This window comes from Dipteris shenzhenensis, chromosome 2, assembly GCF_047967505.1.
Source record: "Dipteris shenzhenensis isolate YYH24624 ecotype China chromosome 2, Dip_SZ_1.0, whole genome shotgun sequence".
Classification (NCBI taxonomy): Eukaryota; Viridiplantae; Streptophyta; class Polypodiopsida; order Gleicheniales; family Dipteridaceae; genus Dipteris; species Dipteris shenzhenensis.
This window is the reverse complement of record NC_141597.1, coordinates 60,601,367-60,615,474: the sequence shown is the minus strand read 5'-3', so window position 1 is coordinate 60,615,474 and position 14,108 is coordinate 60,601,367. Positions and strand designations below refer to the sequence as shown.

At 42.8% G+C, this 14,108-nt stretch overlaps 1 protein-coding gene across 1 annotated transcript; it reads left to right on the top strand.

Moving 5' to 3' along the window:
* The first annotated feature begins 794 nt into the window (after positions 1–794).
* On the top strand, positions 795–9,806 carry LOC147905084 (putative WRKY transcription factor 4). Its single transcript, XM_087390078.1, has 5 exons — positions 795–1,834; positions 1,959–2,129; positions 2,719–3,419; positions 3,538–3,699; positions 9,024–9,806. The coding sequence occupies exons 1-5, from the start codon at positions 1,337–1,339 to the stop codon at positions 9,601–9,603; spliced, it is 2,112 nt and encodes a 703-aa protein (XP_087246204.1). The 5' UTR covers positions 795–1,336; the 3' UTR covers positions 9,604–9,806.
* The last annotated feature ends 4,302 nt before the right edge of the window (positions 9,807–14,108 follow it).

Below are 14,108 nucleotides of genomic sequence, written 5' to 3'. Positions count from 1 at the left end.
ACATTCATCATCATCATCATGATTATCTTCCTCTTGACCTTTTTGGAGCTTCATTTGTTTAAGGAAGGAGCTTCCTCTTGAGTGGATATTTTCCTTGTCCCTCCTTGACAATCTTCCTTGCTCTTGTGACCCTTCTTGTGGAGGTGTCTCCTTTGAATTAAGGAAAAGGCAAGGGGATGGGTCCTCAATGTTTGAGCTGATTTTCACACCAAAAGGGTTAGTTGCCAGTCAAATGATATAGTCTCTCTGCCTTCCTCCCGCACACCAGCTCTGTGTTTGCGTTTGCCAATTCATGATTTGGTAATCTGTCTCTCTCCTCTTTCTCTTTCAGGTTTCTCTGCAAGCAAGATCCTGCTTGCCGTCCTTCCTCCTATGGCCATGTTCATGTCAGTCTTCGAGATCTCCATGTGCCTGCAGCTGCTGTATTTGTGTATGCTATGACAATCTTTTGTTTGGATCACCGCGCGCTCTGTGTCTTTCTCTGTGTCTCTGGATCGTGGATTGGTAGCAGTGGCGGCCTCTTGTAGGCAGCTAAGCGTGGGGGGGGGTGTGTGTGTTTTCTTTTGCTGTCATGTCTCAACTGCCCGCTCCACGGATTTTCTACCTCCCCTGCCTGCCCGCCCTTTTGAACAGGAACGCGTTTCCTTTTGTCCTCTGATTCTTCCTTTTGCCGCGTACCACCCCTGTCATCTCGTTGAATTTTAGCCCAGCCCTACGCCTTTCTGTCTGGAAATTGGGACCCAATGCGCCCCCTGCTTCTTTCCCTGCCCCATCTCTCTGCCTCTAGTAGTACTAGTATTATCTTCACCGTGGCTTTCTTATTCCTCTCGCTGACATTTCTCACCCTCCCACATCTTGCCTTTTCTTCTGCATCTCAATCTCCTCGTGGCAGCTCTCCTTTTTGTTGATTCTGTGGGTGCTCTTCCGTTGGATTTTGGACTTACCCCTCCCTCATCGATTCGATAACTTCCACCCTACTTCCCCACTCTCTGCTGCGCCTATCTTATATCTCCACTTGCTTTGGGTGGAGTGCTTCAAAGAAACCTGTATTTCGACCTCTGTTTGACTTGGTCAGATTGAACTCCAGAGGCACCAGATTGCCTGGGTACTTACGTTCTTCGTCTACTCCTTCACAAGGACAGATCTTTTCCGGCTCAGACGTTAGAAAAAGACAGAAATCCACTGGCGAGCATTTGATTTCAGATAGATCGCCTGATAGCCTCCCGACTTGTCAGCTACTTTTCGAGTTGAGAAGCTCTTTGGCCCTTTTGACAAACCAAGGCCAGTATTTAGCTTAGGTGTGGAAAGAACTTCAGATATCAGCACAAATTTACGCATGGAATCCAATGGAAGCAGTTCGGAGACAGGGGAAGGTGGAGTGGTGATGCTTGCAAAACCCGCTTCTTCACTTCCTACGCTGACTCTGCCTCCTCGAAAGCCAGCGGAAGCTCTTCTTGGGGGTTTCGATGCTTCGACCCCGAGTCCTATGACTTTTGTGTCTAGCCTATTTGCAGAACAGGACCCTTATGCTGATTACAAGTCGTTCTCGCAGTTGCTGGCTGGGGCTATGGCGTCTCCGACCGCTCAAATGGGTGATTCCGCTCCTATCAAGGGTATGTTAGGCTCCCCGATGGATGTAGCAGAGGCTTCAGCCGTGGGAAACAAGGGGCTGGGACCACAGGGAATTTCCGGTTCTGCGCGATTCAGTAATGCCAGATTTAAAACGATGACGCCGTCCAGACTTCCGATTCCTCGTTCTCCATATCTTACCATTCCACCAGGCCTCAGCCCCACGACGTTATTGGACTCACCGGTCCTTCTGCCCACAGCGCAGGTGAATTTTTGTTGATTTTTGGTGTAGAAGCGTGGTTTCCTCTCTCATAGGTTATCATGTCTCAGGTGTTGCAATTGCTGGGTGCTTAGTTATCTCAGGTGTTGGTCGAATTATTTTGTTGCAGGCCGAGCCATCTCCGACAACAGGCACGTTCCCCTTACCCCCTTTGGCCCAGGAATGTGGACCAACAGGTGTTCCTGATAGCTCCAAGGACAGTTCTGATCAGGATGGGAGTTTTGTTTTTAAGCCTCACCCACACTTGGCAAGCCATCCACTCTCGTCTCTCGCTGGCATGGTAATTAGATCAAGTCCGCTCAAGTATCGTAGGAGTGACCAGTATCTCAGTTTTTAGTGTGTTTCCATCGTATTTTATTGTAGAGAAGAATTATCACGCCATGCTTCTACATCCTATCGTTTCTATTCAATAGTAACCGTGGCATCATATTTTGTGGACTTGTGAGTTCTTCAGGTTGGAAAACTTAAGTTTATAAATCATATGAGATTCAAGATTCGAGTACTCTGTTGTGCCTTTGTAAACACAACTTTATGATGGTCATGGTTCTGATGTGTCCTGGCGAGTTAGCTTTTGGCCTAGGTCATAGGAGTTACTGCTTGGTAAAATCACAGAGACATCTTAGTAAATCGTAGACTTCTACAGATGCTGTGATACTGAAGTGTAATTGATGCAGAAATGTTTAATATCATCAAGATAAAGAGAAGCAGGAGGGCATTGCTGCAGTCAACCTGCTTTGTGCTTCTTGTATAATAATTAGCTTTGTTTGTAATTTATTAGTGGTAGAAGTTTGTTGCAATAAGGGGAATCCTATCTCTTTTCTATTGCATCTTATCTCTTATGTGAACCTTGTAAATGTAATGGCTCGCAGGGTCCCTTTGGGCTGTCTCATCAACAGGCCCTGGCGCAAGTTCAGGCACAAGCCCAGTCACAAGCAGTTTCCGAATCCACGTCAGTTTTGACCTCAGTCCCCTCATTCAATGGGCTGGTGGCACCCATACAATCAGAAGGTCCTCTTGAATCAACAGGTGGAACCGAGCCTTCAGAAAAGGTTACAGAGTCTGAAGTACTGGCTGTTGCACATCCTCTGCCACAAGTGGTTGAGAGGCCGTCTGAGGATGGCTATAACTGGAGGAAATATGGGCAGAAGCAAGTGAAAGGTAGTGAATATCCTCGCAGTTACTACAAGTGCACAAGTCCTAACTGTCCAGTGAAGAAAAAGGTCGAACGTTCATATGAAGGAGAAGTTACTGAAATTGTCTACAAAGGAGAGCATAACCATGCAAAGCCACAAGCTACCCGTAGGTCAGCTATGAATGGGGGCCATATGTCAGATCGAACAGGTCGGGAGGCTTCTCATTCAGCGTTGCTGGATAGAGCTGACATTTCTAATAGGGTTGGAAAAGCGGATAGTGACAGGAGCTCTGCAGATCCATCTTCATCATCGAGGGGCCCTTTTTGTGGTGGTTTAGCTGGTACTCCAGAACCATCCTTGGGCTCAACTAGTGATGATGAAGTTGAGGAAGATGAGGGCAGTAAAGGTGATGATGATGAACCAGATTCTAAGCGCAGGTACCCCGCCTTGTGTATCTTAGTAAGGCAGCTGGTGTGTATCTTAGTAAGGCAGCTGTTTCTGCCTTTACTCTATATGAAAGTGTATGCTGACTCTTTTTTATGAACCTCACTTCAGGAGGATAGAGAAGGCCAAGGAGGGACTAGCAAGTGGCCCACTCAGGACTATACGAGAGCCTCGAGTTGTGGTACAAACGACAAGTGAGGTTGATATTCTTGACGATGGTTACAGATGGCGCAAGTATGGACAGAAAGTGGTCAAGGGGAATTCCCATCCTCGGTTTGAACCTCCTGCCTTTACCTGGCTCCTTTTATCGTCAATATTAACATCCTAAGAGAGTCTCTGTATACTGCCACTGTTTTAAATGTTATTTCACTTTATCGTGCAGGGTGGCTCGTTGAGGTAAGAAAGGGAGCAAAGCATAAATATGGTTATGGGCTGAAGTGAAATTATTTAGAGAAACACATGGTTGCCTTTTAGATGTGGCAAATTCCAAGTATATTGCTGCAGCTGTTAAATACAACAAGCCGCATATCAAATTTGTGAGGAGGTGGTGCTACCCTTGTCATTCCAAAAGTAGCAAATTTGTGTATGGGGGCTAGTTTCAAGTCAAATATTATCACAGTACACTTGAATATTTTACAGCATAGCCCAACGTGCTACTAAAACAAATGCTTTTAATGCTTGTGCAGTCCAGTAGGCCAAACTGCTTACAATAGTGTAGCCCACAATAAGCTGCTACTCTAGCACCCTATCAAATCATCTAATGTAGAATTCTTTGAGACGATAGATTACTGGGCTGTTTGCAATCTCTTGATCACAAAACCGAAGTCATGTGTATGGGACAAAAGCTTCCATTTCTAAAGGAACGATTGTGGAATAATATGCTTGTTATGAATCTTATTTCAGAGGAGGGAAGTCTGAAAACCTTGACTCAAAAGTTGTCACGTATGTAGTCATTGCAAGCTTCAATTCCGAGAGTTGTCAGACCTTAGATATATCTTCCAATCCTTCCTCAAATCATCTGATTGGACATCATGAGGATTGCAGAGCTCTAAACTTGCTGTACTCAATCCATATCTTTTGAATGTTCCCAGGCTCCAAGAGGTTTTTGTGTACTTCCAGGCCAAGAGGTCTGCATGTCTTTTTTATAGCAAAATGGTGAGACACATCAGTAGACCTGTTGTTCAAAAATTTATATGATTCCGTGTTGTGAGGTCAAGGGGAATGTTGAAGGGCATAAAGAACAAAATTTTCCAAAGAAACAAGGCCTTTTTGTTTTTACACCAATCAGTGCAAAAAGACTTGTGCTTTTCTCTAGTGCTCTCTCCAGGTATTGTGCTGAAATGCGATGCGTTTGTGGTTCCTTGAGTACTTCAAACAGCATTGCCTAGCCTATGTGGGGTAATCTCCAGGTCATGACTTAGCACTTCTGGCACCTATCATACCTCTATCAATTCACTTGGAGACATATAGTGGAATCCAGCTTTAGAGGCCGAATCTGGCCTATTCTTTCACATGGGTGATCACATGTGAGGTGTAACACCCCCTCTTGCTGGCTCAATGTGGGCCTACACCCAAATGTCGAGAAGAGATGCTCCATCTACTCACAAGACAGACCTAGGTGAAGTGTCACGTCTTCTCCCACGGGGAAGTCGATCAACTATACCAACCCATCCCTTCCTGATGAAGTTGTAATGAACATCGATGTGTTTTATCTTGGACTTATTCTAGTCTTACAAAGGTATATGTGTTTTGTCTTGGCATGGAACCTCAGGTTCTTTGCGATTGCTATGCAACTCTTTGTGTCGCAGTAAATCTCCAACTCTTCATCACATTGAAAGGCCTTCACTGTCTTCTAGTACCCATTGGAGCCATAAAGACTGGCACGAAACCATACATGTTGATTGGTACTCGCTTCCATCGAAGACAGAGACATTGTGGGTTGCGTCTTACTGAATTATGAGATGGCCCGAGCACCTAGCTGAAGTAGTATCTGAAAATGGATCGCTGCGTGTCCAGACTCCACATCTTTGGCCTAGTCAGAATCACAATGCCTGTGGAAGTTGATTCCACTCTGGTAAATGATTCTGTTTTCGATGATACCCTGCAAATACTGGAGCACATGTAGCATGCTGTCCAGTGTGTTTCCTTTGGTGTAGATGCAAGCTGACAAAGCAGTCTGGCAAGAATACGATGTCTGACCGGGTATTACTGTATACAATAGACTCCTGACTAGTTTGTCAATACTGGGTGGAGTCTACCAGCTGCATGACATCTTCTGTGCCACCCCCTTGTAATCCTCCATCCAGAATTGCTTTAATATCTCTAGGCAGTATTTCTTCTATGAGATAAACGTGCTGCCCTAGATTTTGATGCCGATAAATAGCAAAGAAGGCCAAGGTCGATCATGTCGAATTTTGCCATGCCTTCACTTCTTCGATTTACTCTTTGTGTTCCCCAGTTATGATCATATTACGAACAAAAGGGATCACCATCATTTCATGTCCCCTTTGAATGAAGATATAGGTTCGCATTTGACAAACTCTGGATGCGGATGGGTGGCTGATATACGCCTCTTAGGGGATCACCATCAATTTCCTGTCCCCTTCTGAATCATTGACAAACTTTGGATCAGGCGGACGGGTGGCTGATCCATGTAGGTCGGCTCTTTGAGGTCCCCCTTGAGGAATGCTGACTTGACATCCATGTGGAAGGTGAACCACTGCGATGGGCTGCTAATGTTTTCAGATACCTAGGATTGGGCGCATAGAATTATTGAAGAGTATATGCAGAATTCCAGACAGCAAGCAGATTTCTGGTACCCTAGACCTGCAGTGCTGGGATTAGATTAAGGATCACCTTGAATACATCTTGCATTATGTGACGTGCTCTTTGAAAAGTGATCAACTTCAGTCCAGCCTCTACATATAAGATATAGGACTTGTCCTCCATAGCACGCCACATGATTGTGACAGACTATGGCCATATTGAACATAGCTTCTGATAAAATGGGACTGCCAAGAACAAATTGGAAAACATGTTTCTAGCTGGTTATTGCAACATACACCCATTCCTAAGTGTGAATGGCATGGATTTATTATAGGGGTTCCGTGTGTGTGTATGTGTGTGTGTGTGTGTGCGTGTGTGATCAACATGGTTATGTGCTTTCATTTCCACAAGCTTGCAGGACATTCCCCTTGGGTCTGCATCATAGGCCCATTTGGAGAATACTTACAACTATGTTGCAGCCATTTGTTTCTGTTCCTCCACTATTTGTACAGGACAGATTACTGGACTGGAATCTGACTTCCTTATCTCCTGCTACCTGTTCACTTTCAATGCATAATTTGGCCTCCTCGATGGTCTACAGATTTCTTCTTCCATGGCCATGGATTGATAAGCATGCCAACACTCTTTGGAATTTGGATAGGCCTTTATCTTGGTGGCAATCACAACTCAAGAAAATTTGGAAAGCTAAATTGCCATTGAAACAGAGGCTTTTCTTTTAGAGATGTATAGTGGGAGCTTTTTCCATTGGGGTGAAATTGGCAGCACGTCGTATTGCTTCCTCTTCCTGCCCCCGTTGCTCTCATCACCGTGAGACAGTTCCCCATTTGTTATGGTCTTGCCCGCACTCTCGGATAGTGATCACTCATGTCTCTCATTTGCTGCGGCTTCGGTTTTCCTCTATCAGATTTGGGAAACTCTTCTAGATGTTTGGATGCTTCTCATCTCAGATGTCTCCATTCCTCCTTTTCTTTCACTGGGCTCGTTTTTGGGTACTATGACACAGAGATTGCATTTTAGAATGGGACAACAGTTTCCTCAGGCATATGCTTTCTTCAGAATGTCCCTCAAGCAATCTTTATATGATAGTTATGCTGTGAGGGACTTGGATGCTACTAGCCTTGAAGTGTTTTCTGACTGTTTTTGAGTTCTTCCATTAGGCTCTCTTTTGGAGTCTAATGTCATGTACATTGATTTCATGTTAATTTTATAGTTACTGGTTTCACTAAAAAAAAAAAAAAAAAAGCGTGTGTGACACGCACGCCCGCACACAGTGTTTTTAGTAGTAGCTGTCTCGCTTTGGACAGATATGAATGTACATTCTTCTTAATGAAAGGCTCTTTTACAAAACAAAAAAAGTGTGTAGAGAGAGAGAGAGAGAGAGAGAGAGAGAGAGATTTGCTAGTTGACATGCTTACTGAACAAGGCCACTTCTTTCTAACCAAGACCCACTTTTTCTTTCTTGGTCATCAATTCCATGTGGAGCTTGTTCTGCAAATCACATAACAAATCACTGCAAACAGTTTGAGAGGGTGAACGTGTAATAGTACTCATGTCTATAGTTTTTTCCACATGTGTATGGTATGAAAACTCAACGTTTGCAAATGTCTGAGAAAACGCGTGACCAGGGGATTTTTCTAAAAATGTCATTTTTTACGATTTTGACTTCGCTTTTCTTCTGCCTTGCCTGCGTGCTGTTAGTGGAGACTCTAGAGCTAGCACACTGAAGCTTGATTCTTGACTTTTGTGCCTTTTTTGCAGCCTTATTTCTTTTTTGCCTAGCTTTAGAGTTTTCAGCTTTGATGGTAAGTTGGAACTTGGAAGCTTTTCCTAGATTTCTCTTTTAAGGTTTTAAGCCTCATGACTCTTTAATCCTTGATCATTGATGTATTTGATGACTGATGAATCATGAAGTGACAAGTCTTTCAATGTTTGTGGATAAAATTTCCTATACCTTATGTTTTAAAAGTATGAAATTTCTTATACCAATGTTTTGAAAGTATGAAAAATTTTAGGGCCATGTATGCTTCAGCCAAGGGGCTTTTTCCGTACTTATTCCATACTTCCATACCCGTATGTGTTTGGTGTATGGAAACGTATGGAAAAAACTATGCTCATGTCAATTCTGTTGTGCTGCCCTAGGTCATGGGACAGATGCCATAGTTTTCAGAATTTTGCTATAGCACATAAAGCATTTATACATTTGTATGAGCCCATTTAAAGGTGGGACACCCTGAACCCGTAATAGGTGTGGGTGTTGAAAAGTAGCAAGCCAGGATGCCTAAACCCGTAATAGGTGTGGGTGTTGAAACGTTGCAAGTCAAGCTTAACCTAGAAAGTGGATGGAGGCTGACAAGGCATGCAAGAATCGAGGCATGCACATGAGGTATTTCGTTCAATAAAGGAGATTATGCTCACTAGCAGTCAGCAGAAGCAGAGATTTGCTGCCTTTAAATTATATGGAAGTTGGGGATCTTGCATCTCAGTTGGAGCTGCTTTCCATATCCAAGTTACACAATGTATTCAATGTGTATTTGCTTGAGCACCTGCATGTATGTGTTCTTTAGTGAGGTGGGCACACGGGTGTAGGGTATATGCCAAGTTGAGGGGTTGGGTCCAGGTTGGGGTGTGAGGAGAGCAGATTGTGTAGGAATCATGTGATGTAGTACTACTAATGAATTTTCCTGAGCACAGCGGTGTCCTTCAGGGGGCAGAAGGTTAGTTGCTGAAGAGAGAGAGAGAGAGAGAGAGAGAGAGAGATTTTCATGTTTTGTTATGCAAACTTTTCTTGGTGGGGTCCTTGTGATGCGCAGAAGCTACTACAAGTGTACCAATTTAGGTTGCAAAGTGAGGAAGCATGTGGAGAGATCATCTACGGATAACAAAGCTGTCATAACTACATACGAGGGGAAGCACAATCACGATGTGCCTGCGGCAAGGAATGGTCATCGTGACACAAGTGGAACTGCTGCTACTTCTGTCTCACCTCCACCAGGACCTGGACTGAGCAGCTCTGGTGCTAGCTCTTTTGCAAAGCCTTCCCCTTCTCTTCAGGAGCAGTATCTTGGTAAGCTTCTTGAGGATAGGTTCAAAGCAGTGGACAAAGCCGTTGGTACGGAATTGGGCGGTAACAGGTTAATGAATGGTGCATTAACGTCTGAGCAGAACAGGCTACAAGGTGGAACAGAGATCTCGACACAGACAATGAGCTTGAGGGGCTCAAGTGTGACAAGGATGAGGCCACTTGAAGGTGCTGAATTTTTTGGGCAAGGTTTGGGCCTGAGGCCAAAAGAGGAGCCGGGAGTTGTTCATTCTCTTGGGGCCTCATTTCAGCCCATTTATGCATCAAACTCATCTTCGTTTGTTGCAGAAGGGCTTCTCTTAGGACCATGATCATCTGTGCCATGCTGAGGAGTAGCGAAGATGGGAGCCTTGCCTGGAAAATTCCATCTGGTGTATTGTACAGTAAAATTTTCCGAGGAACTGCATTTGTGCTGCTTTTTGCTATTTCGTAGTTACCATGGAAGTGGAGGAATCAGGATCAGCTTATTTTGTACCATCTGAAGGCTAGTAGTTATGTTTGCATATTCAGTTACTGAACCTTGTGTGTGTTTTACAATTTGACACATGCACAGGACTTTACTGTCTTCGTGACAGTTATAGGATGAAAAAAGAGGCTGCTCTGCTTATGTACATCTCTTATGTATTCTTCTTGCACATGCATCCTGTGGGAAATCTTTCACATGTGGTGAATCTTTCAGTTGGAAGGATTAAGAAGTTTTGTTGGGACTTGTGAATTGAACTCCTAAATATTAAATGTTGGAGCAATGTAAACATGTTACTCCATTACACAGTGGAGGTTTCACAATGATATAATGTTTGTTGTCTTCAATTGCCTCTTTCTTACAAGATGCTTATGTAAAGGACACTTGTGACATGCACCCTTGACTTGCTCAAATGCTAAAATGTTTGGCCTCTTCCAAATTTGAAACCGGGGTCAATTAGTGGCAAAAACCATCTTCCCCAATGCATAGCACCAGCATCCCACCAATGAAGCCATGCCTTTAGAGTTGATATGTCATCTTCAAAGGCATTCGCCCAAAATCCTTAAAGCCTTTAAGATAGCTTTTGTAGCTATTTGGAAGGTACATTTCTCCAATTTCTCTTGCTTTCATTTTGATTTGTATTTGTATGGGTCTCCAACCTATGTAATGGACCCTATGCTCCTCTTGGTGTGTAGGGTTTTATACATGTTCTAGTGTGCTAGACCATACTGTGCTCTCAATGAAATATGCAAGGTCTTTCCTTTGCTTGCAAAATGCTTGTTGGAGCCAAAAACTATGCTCATGGATTTTGACATATTCCAACATAATGAATTGCAAAGAGCAGCTAGTAGTAAAGAAAGAAAAATAATGATTAGAACGTTAGGCTAGAGAAGAAAAGAGGTAGAAATGTAAGGGATGGAGGTTAGAATAATGAAGAGATAGATAGAGGAAAGTGAGGCAAAAGCATGAAATATTCTACAAGAGGACATTTTTGGTAGGCAAACCAGGAATAAAAGGAGGTCGCACTAGGAACGATGTTGAGTCAATACTCTCTCCACTCTCTGTTTTTCTTTGTTTTTCTTTTCCTCCTCATCTTGCAACCTCCACCCACTTCTCAAAGCTTGCTAGGCGAGTGGTGAGACTATTTGTGGGAGTCAAGAATGGCAATCTTAACGTGTTTACCCTTTGCTCTATCCCTTCTACGTCCAAAAGAAAGGCTTGATGCAACGCTCATTGAGCTTAAGGTAGAGCATGAGGCTGCTCTCATAACCAAGAGTCCCATTGATGACTAGTCAGGGTGATGTAAAACTTGCTCTCATGTATTTATCAGTTTTGTGTTGATGTGTATGTTGTATAATACGTACTTTGCCTTATATTGTCTTTGAAAATCTCTTTTATGCTATGCTATAGCTGAGGCTCTATTCATGGCTAGCAAGCAATTAGCAATTCCAAATTGGTTTGGCACGTGTTTTGTTGACATCTAGAATAACAATGTAGTTTTTGCTTTTACTTAAAAATGGAAGAGGGAGCTGGGGAGAAGAGGTATTCCACAACAATGTGGACAACAAAGTCTTCCTTATTCCACCTAGCAGCTCCTCATTAGCTTGCTTGCATATATTGTAATATTCTATCTGGTTATACCCAAAGCACACAGTAATATTCTAGAAATCTTGTTATTATACCCACAGTGCACAATATATATTATACTCCATTTGATTGCTATACCCACAACAAATCTTCATCATTTTGGTAGGACTTTGGATCATTCGGTCCATATTTCACTTCATGAGCTCTCTAAACCTTTGTTAGTTCCTCAATGGATGAATTTGCTTCACTGCCTTTGGGAAAGGGGATGAATAAGCTAGCGTGGGGTTTGGGACAAAGACAATCTTTTAGGCCATGTAGTTCAGTAACTTTCACTTCTCTTGCACTAATTTAGAAATTTTCTTATTGGGATAGGCATGGGATTAAAGTAATAGTTCCAATTGTATCTCTCTTTTATTTACCTTCACAAAAAACCTATTTTGACCCATGAGTAAGCCCAACATGACAAAATATAAAAACTTTGCACATGAACCACATCACATGGCAGCTAATGCCATCATGATTGACAATCATTAGACACAAGGGATGCCATCATCAATCATGATGATTGAAAATAGATATCATCATCATGATTGATCATTATTAGAGCCAAGGGATGCTACTAAAAGATAATCTTATTGGGCATTCAAGGAATCTAGCTCATTTCATCCATCAGGATGCCAAGAATTTTTTCTATGCAAGTATAAACCATATATGGTTCAATAGTTTCATATTGTGACTTGTATCCACCATCACCAATACTCCTTTGTCTTCTTTTCTCCAACATCCTTGACTCTCTATCCCTATTTTGTCTCTTCTTCTTTGTGGTATTCTTTAAGTTCTTGATTCACTTGTAGAGAGTGGACACATTACAAAGGAAGTATGCCCCTCTATCTACTTCTCCATAGGATTGATGCACCTTCTTGTTTTCCTCATCTTTAGTGCCACTGTAATCCTCTCCTTGATGTAGTCCCAATGCATGCAGGTAAATGCTCCAAGTGAAGTGCTTGCTGACGAGCACACCATTGAGCTAGGGGATAAGCATTATGATGGGCAATAAGCATGCTCTAGAATGCTCATTGCCTTTGTGTTTCTAGATCTTTCACATATTTTTTTCTTGACAAAGTTTGTTATTTTCTTATAAATTATCGCCTTCTTTCCTGCACATTTGGTGAATGGACAGCTTGCTGTCTATCAAGATATGCGAGTGGATTCACATCTTGGATAGCGATTCTCCTCAATTCCACATCCCTCATGGGTGTCTTATGCATCTTCTTCTCATTGAAGACCGCATCATGGCTTCGTATGATCTTCTCTGCTTCTAGATCTCAGAGACGATAGCCCATCTCTCCAGTTTCACCATAACCCATGATGATGCATGTCCTAGACTTAGGATCTAGCTTCTTCCGAAGCTCTTTTGGCACATGTGCATATGCCTCACACCCAAATATATGCAAATGAGAGTAAAATGGCTTCTTGCCACTCCATGCCTCTTTAGGAATACCACCATCCGAACTCCTACTAGATGATCTATTGATCACATGCATTGCAGTCTTCATTGCCTCAGCCCAAAAACCACCAGAATGACTTGCATTGGAAAGCATACATTGCAACCTTTCCTGAATGATGCGGTTCATCTTTTCTGCAACTGGATTTTGCTCCGGAGTACAAGGGGACGTGAGATCCCTCTTAATCCCACATGTATCATAGAAATGCTGAAAGTCATGAGAGAAATACTCTCTAGCATTGTCAGTCTGTAGGCATTTAAGCAATCTACCTGATTGATTTTCAACCAACGCTAGCCATTTCTGAAATACCTGCAACACATCCTCTTTTGAGCGATAGCATAAGCTCAGACTTTCCTAGTTGCATCATCAATGAATGTCACATTGTATTTAGCCCCGCCTAATGACCGTGTAGGCATGGGACCACATACGTTTGAATGCACTAAATCAATCTTTTCAAGCTCTTTCTTTACCCTTATTTTATGGTTGGTTTAGTATGCTTCCCATAGAGCCAGTGCTCACAAAATTCAAAATAAAAAAAACTCAAGTGTGGTACATAACCCAAACGACATAAGATTTTCATTCCATTCTGGCTCATGTGCCCCAACCGGCAATGCTACAAGGAAGTACTTGGCTGCTCAGTTATTGCAACAACATGATCAGACACCCCTGAAACGTGTAAGGGATACAATGTCCCACACTTGGCAACCCTTGCCAAAACCATAGAGCCCTTCTGAATTTTCCAACTCTGAAAGCCAAAGGTGGTCTGAAATCCAGCATCATTTAGTTGACTCATTGAAATGAGACTCTTGGTCAGCTTAGGCACATGTCTCATATTTTTCAACACAAAAGCAGACCCATTTGCAAAAGGAAACTTTATGTCACCTACTGCCATGCATAGTTATTTCCAAGATGTATACAACCTGTCTTTCCACTGTCATAAGTGGAGAACCATTCCCTATGGGGAGTAACATGGAATGAATTACCAGAATCCAAAATCCAATCCTAGAAATATGCATCATCTGAAGTCGTAAGCAACTCTGCAGGTAGACTAGACATGAAGAGAATATCATTGTCACTATTATCAGTGTGACTGCATTGATCTCCTCGATCTTCAATTTTCTTCAGTACTCCACCGGGTGCAGAGTTACTGACAACTGTATGGAAGGTATCCCATGAGGATGGCAATGAACACGAGGAATATTGCCTTAGTCTCCGCATCAAAATTCAGCTTCTGAGCGTGAAGCTGGCTAAAAATAATATT

What these genes read in the sequence shown, in the direction of transcription:
- LOC147905084 (XM_087390078.1), top strand. Translation starts at nt 1,337, where the DNA reads ATGGAATCCAATGGAAGCAGTTCGGAGACAGGGGAAGGTGGAGTGGTG. An exon ending in GAACCAGATTCTAAGCGCAG is followed by an intron (nt 3,420 to 3,537) that starts GTACCCCGCCTT and finishes ACCTCACTTCAG; the next exon opens with GAGGATAGAGAAGGCCAAGG. An exon ending in AAGGGGAATTCCCATCCTCG is followed by an intron (nt 3,700 to 9,023) that starts GTTTGAACCTCC and finishes TGTGATGCGCAG; the next exon opens with AAGCTACTACAAGTGTACCA.